Genomic DNA, 19,512 nt, shown 5'->3' with positions numbered 1-19,512 from the left:
TCCCTTGCTAATTGAGTGGTGATATTAAAGTGAAATGTGCTGCCACAACTCCAGGGAGGAGCCAAATCCTTTTAAATGAAAAACCCAAGCAATTTAGCCTCAAGACCATGACTTTTAATTGGACCCGTAGCCAGGAAAGCTTGATGGGGAAGTTGAAGAATGTGCTGAATATGTGGATATGGCTATTTATTATATTCGCTCTGCTAGCCATTTTAGGCATACTGGTGTGCCAGTTCTACAATTGGACGTATTAAGGCAAGGGTGGGAAACTCATTTTTGTCGCGAGTTATAAAATCATTGACGAGTAAAATATTTTAAAAAGATGAAAGATAATAGAAAATGCTAGAAATGTCACTATTTTCTTAAAAGTGAAGAGTGTAATTTTAGTATTGACACATGAAGTCACAGTTTATTCTCCCAGGCCGCATAAAATGATGTGATGGGCCGTAACTGGCCCCCGGGCCTTGAGTTTATCTGATAAAACTATAACTTACAATCTCTGACATGTCTTGGATGCTTTCAGTTTTAGAAAACTGGTCCATCTCAGGGTTCTTTATATATATATAAAAAAAAAAAGAAATATATATAAATATTTAAATTGTGATATTGAGATTGTCATTTAAAGCACTTTACACAGTACTTTATATATGTCATAAATCTGAATTGAATAATGTGTTTCCAGCGCCTACATTCGATTACGGAGACATTCCATCTCCCTTGAGTGAAACCGAGAACACAATAACTGTCGTGCTGCGCCCTGCTCAAGGAAGGGGCGCACCAGTCAGGTGAAGAAAAATCATCTCAAATGAAAAGTTCCCCTTCCAAAAACTGCATGATTTATATTACGCTCTAATCTGTTCATGTCCAGCACATACCAGGTGGTGGTCGAGGAAGAGACTGTAAAGAAAGTGAAGAGGGAGCTGGGGCTTCAAGAGTGTTTCCCTCTGCCGATGTCCCACGGTGAGGCCTTGGCCCGGGGCACCCCGCACTACTACACCGCTGAGCTACCACCCAGCAGCTTGCCAGAGGCCAGTCCCTTCACTGTGGGGGACAATCATACTTACAACGGCTACTGGAACACGCCTTTGGACCCACGCAAAAGCTACCTTGTCTACTTCCAGGCTATGAGTAACTTCAGAGGGGTGAGTGTTTGACTGCCACTAGTCTGGCATCATTTTTGTCCAGTTGTCGGCTTCAGTAAACACAATCAATTGCAGCCAACAATGAGCGAACCTAATGATCATCTGTTTGAGCTAATGCTGGGTTAGAACAGTCTGGGCTCACAACATTTGAAAAGAGTGTTTATGCCGTGAAAGTGTTGGGGAAATGGCGATATTTGGACTTGGCCGTCTCACTATGTGGATATGATGCATTTTCCACCACTTTGAATCTCTGTTAAACAATAGATGCCAGAAATTGCATTTTACTCGCAGGCATTATTCTTGGCTAGCAAAGTTGTAATCAACGGGAATTACTGTGAGTCAACAGCAAAGTCCTCCTCGTCTGGCTTTTATTTGACATGCTTGCCTTGCTCGGGTTTGTTTTATTTGACCAAATGCTCGCCACTCAAATTATTTCATGTTTGTCCTTAATTCATCCCGTCTCTGAAAGTTGAGCGTTTAGAATAAGCTAACACAGAAACTTGGTTTTAGAAATTCTTCGTTGTGGAGTTGAGAAGCACAATCTTGAGTTTCCGGGCCCATCCGTGCCCCCTCACCTGGAGTCTCTCACCATACCCAAAGGGCATTACCTTTCCAAATTCGATTACAACAAGAGCCGCTACCAGGACGAAGCAATTACTTAATGATAATTGGGCCGAGGTGCAAATGATCAGAGGGAGAGTGCCACTGCTTTAATATTTGCCATGAAGGATTTCTTTTAGTTTCCTTTTTGGATCTTGAAACAGCCCTGCAAAATATAATCACAAAACTCTCATCAAAAAAGTTTAGTTTAAGATCAAGGTTAGTAAAGATTAAAGAAGCACCGAATAGATCACCTGACTGACGTGTTGAATCAAATTCTAGTTTCCCCACCTTGGTGGAGTTTTCTTGGTGTGAACGAACTAACTGGAAGACAGATCAAAAGCGTATCTGATAGAGTTCCAAGAAAAACGATTGTTCGGTTAAGGTGAGAAAGTAATTCAACCTCGTTTCAGGTATCGTGTTAACAAATGACACTGTTGACTTGGTGAACATTGGGTCTGGGCATCGAGTCTTGAGAAACTGACATCCCGATTTACCAGGAATCGTTCACATTTAAATATATCGATTACTCATTTCCTTCTTCCTTTTTATGTTTTGTTGCCTTGTCTACTGACCAAAAGAATAACACAACCAAAGAAAAAGAATTGCACATACTGCACCGATCGAACGTGCAGTTGATTTTGTTTTTTAAACAAATAAGCATTCCCCCCGTGCAACACTTGCAATAAGAATTTTATTGTGCAAAGCAGGTAAAAGTTTACAGTGCTGTGTTTGACAATCTCCCTCCCACTCTGAGCCTTAGCCTAGAGCTAGTCAGTGAAATTCTAATCATGTGAGGACAAAAAAAAAAAAATAGTTTACTTCCAAAATTGTGATGTCATCTCGATCTGGTTGGTAGCTATTGTTCTCTTAAACTATGGAGATCCGTGTCCTATAAAGTCCCACGAACAGAAGCGGTTGGCTCATTCATTACCACAATCCAACGGAGAAACATAGTGAGAGAATGCAGTGTGAGCATTTCATTTTAACTAGTGTACTAAGCGTGGGCTTAAATGGGGTTTACTGGCGGAAGGGATTAGATTTTGTTTAGTTTGACAGTGGCCCAGACTCCATGACCCACAATGAGTGCAGAAATACAGTTCCGCATCACACAGTTGGCACAGTCCTTCGATATGTGACGGTACCCGTTTGGTTCAACATGGCTCAATTTCGCTATTAGCGCTTTCCATTGTATTGCAAACATACATACTACCAAAATATTTCTAATAATTGGTCAAGTGTGCCTGGACAATACAGAATGGGTAGCATAAGATGCAACATTATTGTAATATTTGAGCACACAAAATGACCAAGACAACCTAGCTCTAGATGCTGCGGTATTGTCGGCATGTGTCAATATCATAAATACACAAAACACTTGCAGTGACCTGATATCACCTAATACCAAGTTGAAAACGTTCTTTTGTAGCAATAATAATGACAAAGTCATACTTTGTGCTTTTACTCAATGTCATGAAAGATTGCTGCATCAATGCATGCCCATAAGCTCACCTTTGATTTTCTTCAGAAAAATCTTCCATGCATTCCATATTGCTAATCAATGCGTGTTTGTTCTAAGAAAATTAATAGTTCACCTGCCTCGAGTGGAAAAAAAAAAATCATAATAACATTCTTTAATGGATTTTGATTCCATTAAACCACAGTGCTGCTATCTAGAAGGATAAAAACAAGAGGACGGATAATTAGAAGGAAAATTCATTTTTGGGTTTTGTGTGTGTGTTGGGGTGCGTGCGCATGCATACTCTGAGCAATCATGGAGGTAATTTGGTGCAAAACTGCATCTGGTCTTTTCGAAGTGATCTCATATTGTACCTGGATAAAAAAAAAAAAAACCTTTCCTGCCTGCAATGCACTTGGTGATGAAAAACGATCCAACGTCTTGCCTCCTCCAAGTTTATAATGACAACATTATGAAAATACAAACTGGCATATCTGCATTAGGCCACAAGAGAAAATCTGTAGCCGTACATTATTGACTCGCGCATTAATCAAAGTTTCCCGGGTTTGTGTCATTCTTGTCATTTTTAAGACAGTCAAAATTACACACGGTACTCTTGCAACAGTGGCAGCAGTGTGAGTAGTCTGAACAGTATGGGGCCTCATAATATTTAGCGTTTAGCGCTTCTAATTATCTCGAGAGTGACTGTCAAGCCTGTGTAATTGCTTTGATTGATCTGTCGAAAGAGGCACTTCAAAGTCTTAAGATAGAAGAAGACCGGAGCTTTGCTGGCGAATGCAACATCTCAGACTTCAAACACACACACATGGATTGATATGTGCTTTGGACCCTTGTGTTGGCATTTAGGGAGTATATTTGAAGGTGCCAGGACCCACCTGCCCCTGCAGCATGACTGGCACTGTGCACAATTAAATGAATGTGTAAAAGTGTGAGCTTGCATGCCAAGCTTACCAATTAACTCTGCTAAACTGGCAAGTGATAAAGCACACGCCTTTGGTACAGAGTCAACTTCAATTTTATAAACCTATACAAACAAATCTGTCCATTTTCTTTAATTCCTTATCCCAAATTAGTGAATATAGTGTTCCTCCATTGGGGTTTTTTGTATTTAAGTGATTATTTTTTAATTTACTGCAATACCCTTGCGTGTAGGGAAGGAAAGCCACAAGAGAAGGAGCTGCTGTTGGCTACAGCTCACACTCACATGCAAAAACTGATGTCACATGCCTTCTCATCAAGCCCCACCTCTTTAAGTCACATGCACAGACACTACTATACAGTAGTTTCTATACATATTATACTTGCATTGCACATTCTGTGTTTTCACCTAATCCAGTCTGTTATTTTGTATATAACCTTTTGTACGTATTTGTTCATGGATCAGTTAAAAAGTAATTATAGTTATCGATAAATAAACAAAAGGGTAAAAGTACAATAGCTGATAGCTTAATGAATTAGACACGCCCACTAATTGTGTCGATTTAAGCCTTCCTCAGCATTGCTCATCTTGCCCACTCTTCCTTGAAAGAAATGCAAATTTCATCAAAAGACAAAACGACCTCATGCCAAGTAATTGCACATTTGGAGGCAGGTGTTGTTGCAAAGGCCAACAATATTGGAGTAAATAAACGAAGAAATGTGAAGTAAATTTAGCAATTTCGTGGAAATAACAAGACACGGTGGGTGCCTGTATTTTAAGTGGAGCTTGGAGTACATTTTCAATTCAAATAAGCAATTTAGTCAGTTTTAGGAAGTCCATTTTTTGCTCATTTCCGAATATGCTCATTTGCATAAGTGTCCCACAATCGCGAGATTGGCATGTGTAAGTTTTAATTTGATAATGCATCTCTTCCAAGAGGTGGCAGGCTGGAATTGGATTAGCGTCTCGAATTTCATTAGGGTTATTTGACAAAGGTCCCTTCTTATAACTTCAAGATGTCATCAGCTTGAATTTGAATGGAATGAATTCCTTTTCATAGTGGTGCATCGGTTTGGAACTGTCTCATAATCATCTTCCCTTTTTAACTCTAATCTTTTCTCCTCCGGCAAAAAACTCTTATCTGTGTCTTTAATAAACTAACGCAGCTCTCAGATGTGCCGAGATTTCACAGCTTCGTGTTGTTAAATAGAACTCTCAAATCTTCGGTAATTTGTCCTTTTTAGTCAGAAGACATTTTCAGCTGCATTTAATTTGCAAAGAAAAACAAACTGTCAAAGAAAAATTTTTCGGCCCACTCAAAGTTGCTAACATTAGACATGATAATTGCGGGTGTCTATGTGTTGTGTTGATATGAAATAACACTCATCCATTTGTGTGTGTTGTTTTTCTTTATTTTGCAGGAATCAAGAATAAACTGCATCCGCATTGCTCGCAAAGGTAATTGACTTCACTTTACATAATTGTCGTATTTTCCGGATGATAAACTGCAACTTTTTGCAGTGCGGTTTATCTATGGATTTTTTCATGATTTTTATAATATTATAGGAGAATTTGTTTGGGAATAATTGAAATGAGCACTTTTAATTAAAAACACCTGCAGCTTATGAAGAAAACAGGATTTTTCCACAAATTTTATCGAGTGAGGCTTGTATTCAGGTGTGCCTTATAGTCCAGAAATGACAGCACAATCTTGAAACATTTAGCACTCTTTTGTTTGCTTCAAGAAATCGCTGGTAAATAGCTCGCCGAGTCTATGTTGCACTGCTTTTTTCCACAAGTAGAAAAGTGGAAATGTGGACAAATGTTCTCAGACAGCCCTTCTTGTTTGGCTGTGGTTTTCAGCGAAAAGGGCAACAGGCTGGGAGGGATTAGAGGTCAGGCTTTCATCGTGTTTGTTTGCGAGTAGCTGCTGGGACGAGTATATCAAAGGCAGCCTCTTTGTTCTCATCAGCGGTCCGCGAGATGGGCTACATCTGAAGGGCTATGACCTCGCCAGCCTCCAAAGGTCCTCCACATCAAAACTTCCACATGGAGCCTTAACCTGAGCCTTGCTATGAGAAAGCGCCCCAGCAACCCCCACCACCTCTACTGTATCTTAGATTTGGGATTGGAGAGGACATGAAAAGGCCAAGGAAATTGACATTAAATTCTCCTGGCAGAAGAAATCTCAACTCCCCACATCCTCCCTTTGCTGTCGGATCACAGTGAATTCAAGTCGTGTAAAAATAGCAGTAAAGAGATTCTTATACAGAAATTGACTAGGAAATGTTTCAATTTTTGGTCGTATTAAAGAAAAGAAGCCGACATTGTAAAGTACAGTGGAACTTTAAAAAAGATAAGAAAAGTAAATGGTAGAATGAAATAAAGAGAACAGCTTGTGAAAATTACAGGTCATTTGAGCAGTGTATAGTACAGTGGAACTTTAAAAAAAGATAAGAAAAGTAAATGGTAGAATGAAATAAGGAGAACATCTTGTGGAAATTACAGGTCATTTGAGCACAAGGTTGAACAACATTTTAGAGTGCTGTATTTGTCTTGTTTTATTTTCCTGGTTCTCTGAGAATGAAGAGGGGCGGCCATGATGAATCATGAAAACGCATACACTGAAAAAAGAAGTGTACTTTTGAGTGAGCGTTTGTAATTCGCGGCCTTCAAAAGATACCGCCGTTCAATTATCATTCCACATTTTTAGTCCAAATCCATTTCGTAGTTTATGACTAACCTACCAAAACAATGCAAACAAAAAATTGACATGTGTAAAAGATCAAAGTGTGACGGGTCAAAAATGTTCTTATGTGATGTCAGTGATCGTTCCACCGTTAACTCGGCGTCATCGTCGCCTAGGCTGTTTTTTATCGAGCAGCACGTCTCGGGCCAAGTGGAGGCAAATGATTCCGGCTTTGATACAAAAACTGGAGATTACATTTCAACTTCCAGGTGACAGTTTAATTAAGGATCTGCTGGCAGGCTCAGTGTGACAATAGACTTTCATTTCCCGCGCTAAGCGCCAATTTCCAACATGGGGCAACTGGCAGACGCGCAGATTCACACGGAAATCCATTTCATGCTCATGTTCAGTCTGATGAATATTCTGAGTTGGATGTGGCAAAAGTGTGCAGAAACCTGAAATGGAAAGGTTTGTGTCATTGAAATTTCTTGGTGCTTTAGCAATGTTGAGCAACCAAATACCAGGGGCCGATAAAGTGGAGCCTCCAAAGTTGAATACAATTCTATGATTCTGGTTAACTTCCAATTTTTGCTCATGGAATTCCTTTTTGCAATGTTTGAAATATTTTTGTACAGAGTCAAACTGTTGTCATCAAACTTAACCCTTGTCAAAATGTTTTTTTGCTGCTCCCTGGCCGTCCAAATGAATGTTTTGGAATTTTTATATTTTTTTATTGGTTTTTTTTTGCTTCGGGCACCCCAAAGCCCCGCCAAGGATAAAAATCTAGCTCTGCCACTGTTACAGATTCCACATATCTCAAAATGAAATTCCCACCAGATGAGATATTTAAAGTCACATTTAATAATTGAATTGAATTTTAAACAAACAGCTGCATCCATAAAAGGCTGCCAGCTACAGATACTCTGTTTTCATTTCCTTGCCCCAAAACATTTATGTCCCCAGCAAACTGCGAGATATAGCAGTACCCTTAGGCCTTCTCTGACTTTCTGTTGCTCTCGAGATGTTCCACTGGCCTCGGAAAGACTGGTTTGAGGGCTGGCGAGGCCTTGAGTGCTGACTGACACAAGAAAAGTAGATCAGTGGGCTCCATGAACTAGACAAAGAAATATCCTCCATGAGGAACCTATAGAAAGACTAGAGCACCTTTTCAGTTGTTCACAGAGAGCGGGGTGCCTCGGAAGTGTCCATCAGGGGCTGCTCTTTGGGGGACTTGTGTCTCTGAAATATGATAAATAATTCAGTGTTTACAGGGGGAAGCATCTCCAGGGTGTTGTTGCAACAATGTGTACATAGGCTCAAATGGCTATACATCCCAATTTGAAATGTAAACAATTGATGAAAATCCTCAAATTAATCTCGTCTTACTGCCATCATCATTATCATATTTGTCTTTTTAAAGGTCTCTTTGTATGTCAAACATAAGACCTGGGTGATACGTTTGTTAGTTTGGCTTACACTGGCAAAATCTGTCTCTACCTGATTTGCATGACACTTTCATTATTGGCAGCAATTTGAAAAGGCCCTTTTGAAATATCACTGCAATTGAAATGCAGTGATGGCATTAAGAAAGCCATTAGAATTCAGCAGATGTCCTCAGTAGTCAGGATAAGTTGAATAGATGCATTGTGCTATGAAAAGTATCTACCTGCTGAGGGAGGGGGAGAGGAGGGGGGGGGGTTGTCTTTTCAAAGATGTGAATTTTCTCTGCCGCCGCATCTACTTTAAATGACGTCTCTGTGAATCATTTCTGGAACAACTTCTGACACTTTTAAACGGCACTGCTTTTGAAAGTTCATCTTCTCTTTTTTTTTTTGCTTCTTCTAGCCGCCTGCAAAGACCATCGCAAGGCTTTGGAGGTGTCCCAGAGCTCGGAGGAGATGGGGCTGATTCTGGGAGTGTGTGTCGGCGGCCTGGTGGTGCTCATTCTTCTGCTGGGTGCTGTCATCATTATCATTAAGAAAGGGTAAAGCTTTATCGGAAGCATGCCTCATTGTTTTCCTTAATTTTCTTCCAAGGATCCATAAGCAAATTTTCGGGAAGTTTACTATTATTTTGGTAAAGATTGTTTCCATGGCTTTCGCTTCCTTATAATGCATCAAAGGGACCAACAATTCTCATCTGCATAGTCCATCTCACTATGTTAAGTATTTAATTAACGGCTAATGCAATTCAATTAGCTACTTAATTACAGACACCAAGCACAGCACCGAAGCATAAATGAGATGGTAATTGGGAGGGAAAAGGTGTGCTTTTAGAGACTATTAGCCAGTGAACCCTAAGGTCTCGAGTCTTTTTATTCAGCCATTTCTTTTGCAAGCCTTTAATAACTTTGTGCAACCAACGGTCAGGCATTTATTTGAATAAAAACACATTTAATATCAATAGTTATCAAGGCTAACTGTTGCTTTCACAAAACTTCCCCTCACTCTAGAGGTGAAGTTTGAGAAGTTGGTAATATTTGGAAAGTTCAAATAAAATAAAATTAAAAATAAATAAATAAAAATGAGTGTATTTCCTTCCACTTTAAAAAGCCAATAGGAAGCAAGTAGACAGGCAAAAGAAAAGGGTACTTAGAACAGAGCCCTAAGAAAATTCGTTTTTTATATTGATACCACTTCAGGGACAGTTGACGATGGACGTTCCACTGGTTTTAATATTTTAAGAACACAGCACACAAAATTGGTAGGTTAGCAATGGTTGCAGAAAATCTTATTAAATGGCTGACACAGTTTCCTGACTGATATTGAATAATGTCCATTTTAAAAGTCTGCACTATTCTCCAAATGAGCTCAGGCTCCTGCGCTGAGCGACCATGAAGTTTCCCCCCCTTTTTAGATGATTGATTACTGAATTTGCTGTGACAGAAAAGCCACGTGGCTTGGCGCTTGAAATGTACCACGAGAGACAGTCTAATGAATGGAACACACACGCCTTGTGCTCGGCCGTGGCTCGGTGTGTCGATATTCTGCCGTGCATCACATGGTCACCTGCACAGCTGATTTCCAGCTTCTGGTTTTCACTGTAATCGATACATTCTGCTTTCAGCTGACATTGTGTTCATGTGTTCATACATCTCTTCTTGATTTTTTTTTCCTCCTCCTCTTCTACTTCCTCCTGCACTCTTGCCAGAAGGAACTACTACTCTTATTATCCGTAAGTGATTATAGCTCTTTTCCCCCCCGCCCCATTGTTTTGTGACCCATCAGTTACATGCTTGTGCTATGGCTGTCTATCACGCAGCAGGAAGCCTTGGAAAATAATTGAGAAGCTGATCTTTGTCTCTTACTATGATGCTTTATCTCTCGTTGGTTTATTTGACGTCTTCTGTATTCGTTAATAGGAAACCTGTGAACATGAACAAGACGCCGATTACATATCGACAGGAGAAGAGTCACATGGGCTCCATGGAGCGCAGTTTCACCGACCAGAGCACTTTGCAAGAAGATGAGAGGATGGCTCTTTCCTTCATGGATGCACACACTTGTGGAACCCGAAGTAAGAGATGGCTTATTTTCCAGAATTGATTTTCAGAATCTCCAAGTGCTAAAAATAGGTTCGTCTTGGCCCTCTGACAAATTTCAGAGTAAAAGTGGAATTAGTTCAAAGAAGCCATTTGGGATTCTTGTCATTTCTCTTTTAATTGATTGCCCTTTTTGTGTTGTCGATTTGATGACAAGGAAGAGACAGATGTGTTTACTGCCCAGTTGTAAGAGTTCTTGGTGGGCGACTCACATTAGTCAACGAGGTCATCTACAGACTTGTGAAAATAGATTGTTAAATATATTTAAATTGTTTTTATCAAATGCTAAATAGATCACAATGAGATTTTTTAGGAGAGCATAAACATGGTATTTAGCTACTTTACAATGCTGACCTGGCCTGTTGCAGGTGATCCTCGCAGTTCGGTGAACGAGGCCAGTAGTCTGCTGGGAGGTTCCCCGAGGCACCCTTGCGGACGCAAAGGCTCCCCCTATCACACGGGGCAGCTGCACCCTGCCGTTCGTGTAGCCGACCTGCTCCAGCACATCAACCAGATGAAGACGGCCGAGGGCTACGGTTTTAAACAGGAATATGAGGTGAGCTATTGTTCTTTGCTCTCATCCTTGACGCTAATTCTAAATCAAAGTTATTTTGTCGTGGGCCAGTCTGTGGATACGGATTTCAAGGGCCATATGAAATGATGTGGCGGGCTAAATCGGGCCCCCGGGCCTTGGGTTTTCTCAATTTGATTTGACAACCCATGCTCGTTGTCTCCACTGGTGTCAAATACCAAGATGTCTGACAAAGGAGGCTTTACGACTAAATTAGTCTGTGCAATATTGAAATGTGAATTGCATGGGTATAATTTATTGACCTGACAAAAGCCAGATTGATACTCGACGGAGTTCTTCACAGTATCAATCTGGGACCGCTCCACTCTGATCTGCTCAGGAAAGGGTCTTGACAATTGAGTCCAATAGTTTAATCTGATTGGGCGAGGTGGCAACTTCAGCAGCATACCAAATTTTTTTTGGCTGACCAATCAGGGCAATAGAAATCCTAATCACTTCCTGATTCGGATGAAACCGTGAAATCATGGCGAGACAGAGTTTTTGTGTTATTTCAGCATTTACATAAGTGTGATTCATCAATGCGTACAATCAAAATGTATTTCTGTAGATGCATGTCATTCAAAAAAAATTAAATGCTTACAAGGTCACTGCCAATCGGTTTTCTAAAGCGTCCTTCTCAAAAAGACACTTGTAACATTTTTTTTTTTTTTGTTCGTGGTTACAATGGATGGCATGAATTAATCCCGGATGTAATGCGTCATCGATGCGATAGTGCCTGCGTTGTTAGGGTCGAACTAATAATAACGTGAGAGCATCATATAATCGTAAAGGGGGGGGAATATGAACTATGGTGTGTTCCTCCCCAATTTTCTCATACTGCAAAATAAAAAATTAAAAGACGAACTGGGCGAACGTATTTGACGTTTATTAGTGAGCAGAGAGTTGTGGGGAAAGTCATCAGTCGTCCTCTGACATCATCCACGAGCCCTTTGCACAGCCCACTGAAATTAATTAGCGGTGTTAAAAGGCATCTGGATCACACTGAGGTTGAAGGTATGAATAAATCATTCACATACGTGTCGACGGAAGAACTTGTGTCACGAGACAAGACTGATGAGGTGAAACGTCTCAGGAGGCTTCCTCTCCTTTGTTAACAGATCGTAGGCAAGCAAATGAGGAAACTGACTTGTCTTCTGCAGGATTTTTTTTTTTGTCTTGGTGTGGTTGTCTTGGCAAATCACAAGCTTGAGTTTGACATCATGCTGTCAGCTGATTGGTCAACAGCAGAGACAGATCAGGAGAATATTTGTCAGACGCTGTAATTGACTCGCAGTAAGTTCCGGTGAAATCCTGCCTGTCACAGTTAGTCAGCTCGGATTGGTTTCAGCTTTTCTGTGACCCCTGAACGGCATAAGAGATAGAAAGAAAGAGAAGATGGATAGACAGAGAGGTAAAAGAGTGACAGTGTTCCATAATCACCGTGCCATTGCTCTGAATCGCAAAGCTAATCTGGATCACATTGCCAGTGATTATGTCACTCCATTTTTATTCATGAGTGATAGAATTATCTCGGATTTACATGCACACCTGAAATATATAATACAATTCAATGCACGCATTCAAAATGGCTTGGGGAATGTAAATCCAATTTGCTATGTGATTTTCTTTCCACCAGAACTTCACTTTTCTAGAACCGGCCCTGTAACCTTATTTTGTATTCAATCAAAAGTCTTGATATGTGCAAATTGTAAAATCCGTTTCACATCTCAAATCATCTCTTTTTATCAGCAGCCAGAAAGAACAAATGTCAGTAGTTGTAAGATTGCAGGAGCCATGATCTCTGTGTACTTTCCTCCTGTGGATCAATTTTTGGCTGAGAGGTGAGATTACACCTTGGGGAAAGTCCACTGCTGTCACCTAGAGCCTGTTGCATTAATTAAAAAAAAAAAAGAAAGAAAAGAAAACACCTTTTGTCTTTGGTTGTTGGTGGTGCCCCCCCCTCTCTCCCGGAACTAAGCTTGTAGACTCATTAAAGTGTCCCTCACGGGAAAAGCACAATCTTCTCGAAACAAAATCAATACACACCTCTTTGCTAGAGTATGTGTTTTGATGGAGTGTCTCTCAAAGCAGGGAAATTGATGAGGACTATCATATTACACTACCCTAGCGGGTGTAAGCTTTTTATTTCCCTGGAGGAATACCTGTGTTCTGTAAAAACACTGATCAATAATTTACTGCGAGTTGTAAGGTGGTTCTTACGCCCGCCGCTTGATGTCACCGCGCTTATTTTCCCGCCACGCAAACGTCGACATCGACTCACGGCAACAGTGGAGATTTGCTGGAGCGACTTGAAACTTTCATTACAGCGCTTGGCCTCTCCGTGTTGAGGTCAGTGAAGATGATGAACTCACTGAGTTAAAAAAATAAAAATAAAATAAAGTGCACTTGCGGGAAAAAAAAAAAGGTTACAACACTCTAATTTGGAAAAATACAAGGTAGAAGTTTGAAAGGAAGGATCATTGTACTCTTAAAACTAAACATAGCATCGTGGAACGCACTCATGCAGGTAAAGCTACCCTGAAAAAGAAAGTCCAAATTTGGAAACCTACAAAATTGCTTTGATCTCATTTTGCTCATTTTTAATTGATCCTCTTAACCAACCCACACCACTCATCCTTGCCAGTGAGGCTTTCTAATCAATCTTCCGCCAGGTTTGCCTTCCTTCAATATCCCCCACCCCTCCCTTCACGACTTTTGTTTTTCCTCTCCCTTCTCCTCTGTTGACGTCTGAGGAGTGATGAGAGCAGAGAAACAAAAGAGCTCCGAGGTCTGGCATGAAAATTTAAGAGGAGCGGTAGAGACGTATACACAATGTAAAGAGCTAGGCGGTAAAGGGAAGGAGGGATTGAAAGAGAGGCGGGTTGCATGGAACAAGTGAGGAGGAGGGTGTAATCCTATGGAGGATTTGGCTGCTTCTTGGCTCTCTTGTGGGGAGAACTGCATTGTAATCCCCCCTGCTCAGCATGCAGACTTTGGCAGAGTTTCATCGAATTTCCCCAGTGGCTGAAAACCACAGGGGGGTATGCCAGTCTTGAAATATGCATGGGTGTTTGTGTGCAGACATCTGAGTGGGCTATTTGTAGAACTAATTTTAGGCCCCCACAGTGGCCCTTCCAAACAAGTTCGGGGTGACTTGTAAGAGGAGTTTTTCTTTGCGCTGGTTATGGCTTTGTTTGGAATCCTCCTGTTTTTCCTTCCTTGTTTATGTGTCGCAAAGTGTGTAGGTAGTAAGCCGTGCATGCTAATTGTTGCTCCGTGGGTTTGAGAAGACAAGCACACCATGTGGCCTTAAACAAACAAACACCAAAGATGTTTGAGAAGCTTTGAACCTCTTGTATGCTTATTGCCCGGATGAACTGTCCTTATGGTTTACTGATTGGACAATCACAATTTGGTGGTACTATCACATGCTCATTTTATGAATTGTGATCGTCAAAAGTTGCGGTATCTTATTTAAACAGAACTTATATCAGGAAAACAAAATGAATTTTTTGTACAGTACAATAATGGTTATCTCGGGGGGTTTGCAAATGTATTTAATTTTTTTTTTTTTATTTACTTATTCATTTCTTGAGAGACTCTTCAGAAATCGCTGATAAACATTCAATTTATGAAGTTAATGGATGATGGTTAATTTCAATTTAATTAATTTTCATTTTAAATTATGCGCTCTATTCATTTTTTTTTCTCCCTCACTCTCTTCATAGAGCTTTTTTGATGGCTGGGACTGCACAAAGAAGAAAGACAAAACCAAAGGGAGGCATGACACCTTACTGGGATGTAAGTTATCATAATGAAAAAAAAAACCACACACACAGAATAAAATACCTTTCCCACTTCAATGTACTTCTCTGTCAGATGATCGCCACAGAGTCAAACTCAACCCTCTCTTGGGAGACCCCAATTCCGACTATATCAACGCCAACTACATTGATGTAAGTTTGATTCTCTTTGACTTTTTCCCTTTAGTCTTTGACAGGAGATAAAATAATCCAACCTCCGACGAGGCCGTCACTCTCTTGTCCTATAAACCAATCAGTCAGCTGGCCCACTTTCATCCAATCAAAAAAACCTGCTTAGTTTTGTCACGCTTGTCGAACCGACCGCTGCATCACCCCCCCACCCCCCACGACCCAGACAAAATCAGCTATCACTTTTATTAAAACCCTGAGAATAAACGCATTTAATACCACGGAGAGGAGATGAACCTTTTTTTTTTGTAGGACGCTACTAATCCCTCTAAATGAAATCGACTTGATTGATGTTATTCAATCTCTAGTTGGGCGTGGGTGGGATGGATGTGCTGGACATTGAGGATTTAGAATCGGGGATGGGTAATGATCCTTTCCATTGTTCTCCTTGAGTGTTTTCCACACATCAAGTGATTCTCACCTCTTCTCAATAGGTAAATTGATTCCATGCGTTCTCATCCATATCTGTCCCCCATTCACTTGTTTCAGAAAGGCTGATAGACAGCTGGGGGGGGGGGAGAAAAAAAACGCTACTTGCAGGGAAGAAAACTCAGCATTTTAAAATATCAAGTTGTCGCAAGCAGCTAAAGATAGAAAGAAGCACATGCTTGTGTCTGCTGTGGATTTGTTGAGTTATGTCAAGGGAAGTGTGGCAATCTGATATAGATTCTTTGTCTCACTAGATTTATTTTGCACACCATGCACTGGGACTCGATACGGTGAGAAACTGAGGCGGAATGATTTTTCTCCCGACACTACCTTGGATGGTTGAAAGCAGACTGTGGTTTCTGTCAAAGCTTTTCTGAAGGGTAGATTTGAAAGCACATTTCTTATAAGATAAACTTATTACGCAGTGAGGTCACTTTGATTGGATTAACCTTTTATGACAAATCAAATTTAGTAACAGCAACGTAGTAACCCCGCAGGGATTTTTTTTTTTTTCTCGCCCTTCTGGAATGATGTCTGGTGATGATGTTCATTAGAGTGGCACAGCATTAAAATCCTGCTGGGTTACCGTGGTTACTTTTTGACTTGAAGGAGGATTCGCGTCATTCGAGTAAAAGTGCCATTTCAAATTACAACATGTCAAAATTAAAAGCATCTCGACCTCAGTTTTTTTTTCTTTCCTGCAGAGGAGTGGTTTTAAGTTGCAATCACAATGTTGAACACTAGATGTCAGACATTGCTTACTAGCGCCTCCAACGCCAAGCTAGTTTTTGTATTTCAGAGAAGATGAGAAAGTGGATCCTGACCAAAAAAAAAAGCAGCACCAAGACCAAATCAGGTCAAGAAATGGGTGTCGTTTGGGTACCCTAGGAAGCCTCCAAAACAAAGTAACTATCTTATTGCTAAGCACACACAAACACCATCTCCAGGTCAGGTCAACAGTTCGGATAATGATGATGAATAACTGCTGTGAGGAACATTTGACTGCACGGCAAAGCACAGCTCAAGAGTTTTATCGATAGTGCCGACACTCCGGGGGGGGGGCTGCCCTGGTGGGAAAGTTTTCTTAGCTACCGGGCTGACGTAGCAGGTAGCGCTTCAGTGTTTACTGATCAAAACCGGCTCCATCTCCACAACAGTATGGATTCCATTAGTTTGATGCTGTGTTTAATCCAGGTTTCCCTTTTCTGATCGAGCCATGCCTGCTGACTGTTAATTGCAAGTCTAACATTGTTGCTAATACTTATGTACATTCGATGAGGGAAGCCTCTACGGGAATTTAAATAAACAAACAACTATTGATATTATTTCCGCCAGTAACTGTTCTGTGTTCTAATTAGAGAGGCTACAATAGAATCAATATCATACAATCTGCATTTCCATCCATCTATGCATCCGTCCGTCCATCTGTCCGTCCATCCATCCATCCACCCACACCCACCCACCCATCCATCCATCCATCCATCGATCCATCCATTCATCCATCCATCCATCCATCGAATCCATCCATCCATCCATCCACCACATCCATCCATCCATCCATCCATCCATCCATCCATCCATCCACCACACCAATCCATCCATCCATCCACCAATCCATCCATCCATCCATCCATCCATCCATCCATCCACCAATCCATCCATCCATCCATCCATCCACCAATCCATCCATCCATCCATCCATCCATCCATCCATCCATCCATCCATCCACACCCTCACCCATCCATCCATCCCACATTTCATATATACTGTAAAAACATTCTTTCAACACAGCGGTAAGATGGAGCAAAGTGTTCCCTGCTTCTTTCTCCCTTCCCTTCATTTAATGCTTGCTATGGTGCACTTTGCTTGAAGAAGAGGTGCAGAGTTTTGCATACGTTTGACAACCTGCCGCGCCTTTTGAGAAAGCTAGAGCAGGCTGATAATATGTTACCTTTCATTTCATCGGCACAGAAACAGTCTCACTTTGGCTCATCAAAACCAGTCCGGCATCCATTTTATTACACCGACACATTCGTGACAAGTGTAGCTTCTAAAAATGTACTTATTCTATGTCAGTTCCATCTTATGAAATATTAATTGGATTTGTTGTTTGATATGTTATCAACGCACTAGACTAATTGCGCTTTCGCACTCTTACATGAAAAATTGTTATATGACCGTACCACAAGTTTAAATTTACATCTTCATAACTTTTCACTGCTATTCTGTTCTCATTACATACACAAATATCTTCTTTTTGTGTGTGTGTGTAAAACAGCTTCAAATAGCTTTTATTTATTCATTTCATTTGTGCCATTCTGACAATTATCCACACGTCAACATATGTCCGGGCAAAAATATCCGGAACTCTTGCGACTCAACCCATATGACTTTTTCATAATCACACATGCACAAACACATGTCCCAGCTGTCTACCAAAAAAAAAAAAAAAAAAAGCTTCTTTCATTAACTAGCATATATGTCTTCTTTTTCTACTCCTCTCCCCATTTCCTAAACCTTGCACCCCTGTAGATTCGGATTAACAGGGAAGTAAGTACTTCACCGCTTGTTCTTCTGCCTGCCATCGCTTGATTTCTCCTTCTCCCCCTCCGAACCCCCCCCCCCCCTCTTACCACTCTCCTCTATCCACAAATACTCAATGTTTTTCAGGATTGTATTTATTAGACATGAAAAGGACAGAAAAAAAAAAGGCCGTAATGATTTGGAATGAACATAAGTACATGTGTCCTCTCAACAGCGAGGACTTCGCTGTCATTGTTAGTCCTTATAAGTGGAACTGGGTAGGAAGTTTAGTTGCCATGGTGACCGTTGCAGCGGAGGAAGGGGAAGCGTCTAGGTTGGCAGGGCCAAGAGAAATTGTGGATAGCAGGCCTGATCATCCATCTCCATTTTCGGCATTTTTCCAATTATCTGAATCTGCTTACGACTCAGTTTGGCAAGACAAATAGTTTTTAGGCTAAGGGGGGGGGGTTACAGTTGTCACAAATGTCAAATCATTTTTATACATTTAATTTTATCTTATCACTGGATGTAAAAACGCCCGTGAGTTTTTCCAGAGAGCCGAACGTTTCCCCTTGAAAGGTTAGATAACCAGACGCTTCTTTTCAGGAGAGCGCTTGCTCATTCTCTGTGTCCACGCATTAAACTTTCCCCAGGTGATGTTTTGTCGTGTTTACTCCTCTCAAGACTGTGAAGGTGACTTCATTGTTAATCCATGTTCACGTCATTCCCCGCCGCCCCACCCGCCATATGAAAACGTCTTACATCGATGTAGCAAAGACTGCGCCGGCGGGCCTCTGTTATGAAGGATCTAAAGATTTTTGTTTTCATACAAACTTGAACGTAATGATTTGGGGAAGCAATGAAAGATTCGGTTTGAAGGCAGCTTTTGTTTTTGTTTTTTGACACGAGGGGAAGAATGCATGGAAGAAAGCTGATTGTCTGTTGTAACCTTTGTCGCATTTGTAACTGTTTGATCTGCAAGAACCGTGGACAAAAAGGTTTCATTAACCTTGCAATTTCAGGTTTTCATGTCAATCATTTGTATTTTGTCACAATATGGACAGAAATATATATATTTTTAATTCCAAATATCATTGATATGGTTAAGAGAATTTCTATGGGCCATTATTGTAAATAATGACAATTATTACACATGCTTTTTAGTTAGTTAGTTAGTTAGTTAGTTAGTTAGTTAGTTAGTTAGTTAGTTAGTTAGTTAGTTAGACTTTTCAACCAAGAGTATGCTGCAAGATGTTTCCACTGAAACTGTCCTAAAATTTATTAAAATATATTCAAATTAGTCTTTTTACATTAAAAAGATTCTCCAGTTTTAGTTAACTAAAAATAACATTTTTTTTGCTTTTAGAGGATTTAGCTTAAAATTTGGAGATGCTTTTTATTGGACTGCCATGACATATTTCTTCTCATTTGCATTAATTGCCATGGAAAATTCCAACTGAAGACTTTTGTCATTTCGCAATAATGGACCAATCTGCACCTTTACTTTTCCATCTTATTTTCCCTTGCGTTTCAGGTATCGCTTAAACTCAGCGGGAATAAACCTTACCGAAAGAATCACATTTTGACAGATTCATTGCCATTTTTTTTTTTTGCACGCGGAAGCA

At 40.5% G+C, this 19,512-nt stretch overlaps 1 protein-coding gene across 4 annotated transcripts in view; it reads left to right on the top strand.

The window, feature by feature from the left end:
• The window catches only part of ptprub (protein tyrosine phosphatase receptor type Ub), a 116,474-nt gene that overhangs the window by 81,944 nt on the left and 15,018 nt on the right, over nt 1-19,512 (top strand). For 2 of the 4 annotated variants that reach the window (XM_085918164.1, XM_085918163.1), the window contains exons 11-19: nt 683-785; nt 869-1,142; nt 5,563-5,599; nt 8,676-8,814; nt 9,981-10,004; nt 10,192-10,346; nt 10,740-10,927; nt 14,671-14,743; nt 14,822-14,898. In XM_085918164.1, the coding sequence (XP_085774290.1) occupies nt 683-785; nt 869-1,142; nt 5,563-5,599; nt 8,676-8,814; nt 9,981-10,004; nt 10,192-10,346; nt 10,740-10,927; nt 14,671-14,743; nt 14,822-14,898 (1,070 nt within the window). The remainder of the gene's footprint in view (nt 1-682; nt 786-868; nt 1,143-5,562; nt 5,600-8,675; nt 8,815-9,980; nt 10,005-10,191; nt 10,347-10,739; nt 10,928-14,670; nt 14,744-14,821; nt 14,899-19,512) is intronic. The other 2 variants (XM_085918166.1, XM_085918165.1) reach the window with 1 other exon arrangement.

Source organism: Syngnathus leptorhynchus, chromosome 8 (genome assembly GCF_054491065.1).
Source record: "Syngnathus leptorhynchus isolate UIUO chromosome 8, UIUO_Slep, whole genome shotgun sequence".
NCBI lineage: Eukaryota > Metazoa > Chordata > Actinopteri > Syngnathiformes > Syngnathidae > Syngnathus > Syngnathus leptorhynchus.
This window is presented reverse-complemented; position numbering and strand designations above follow the sequence as displayed.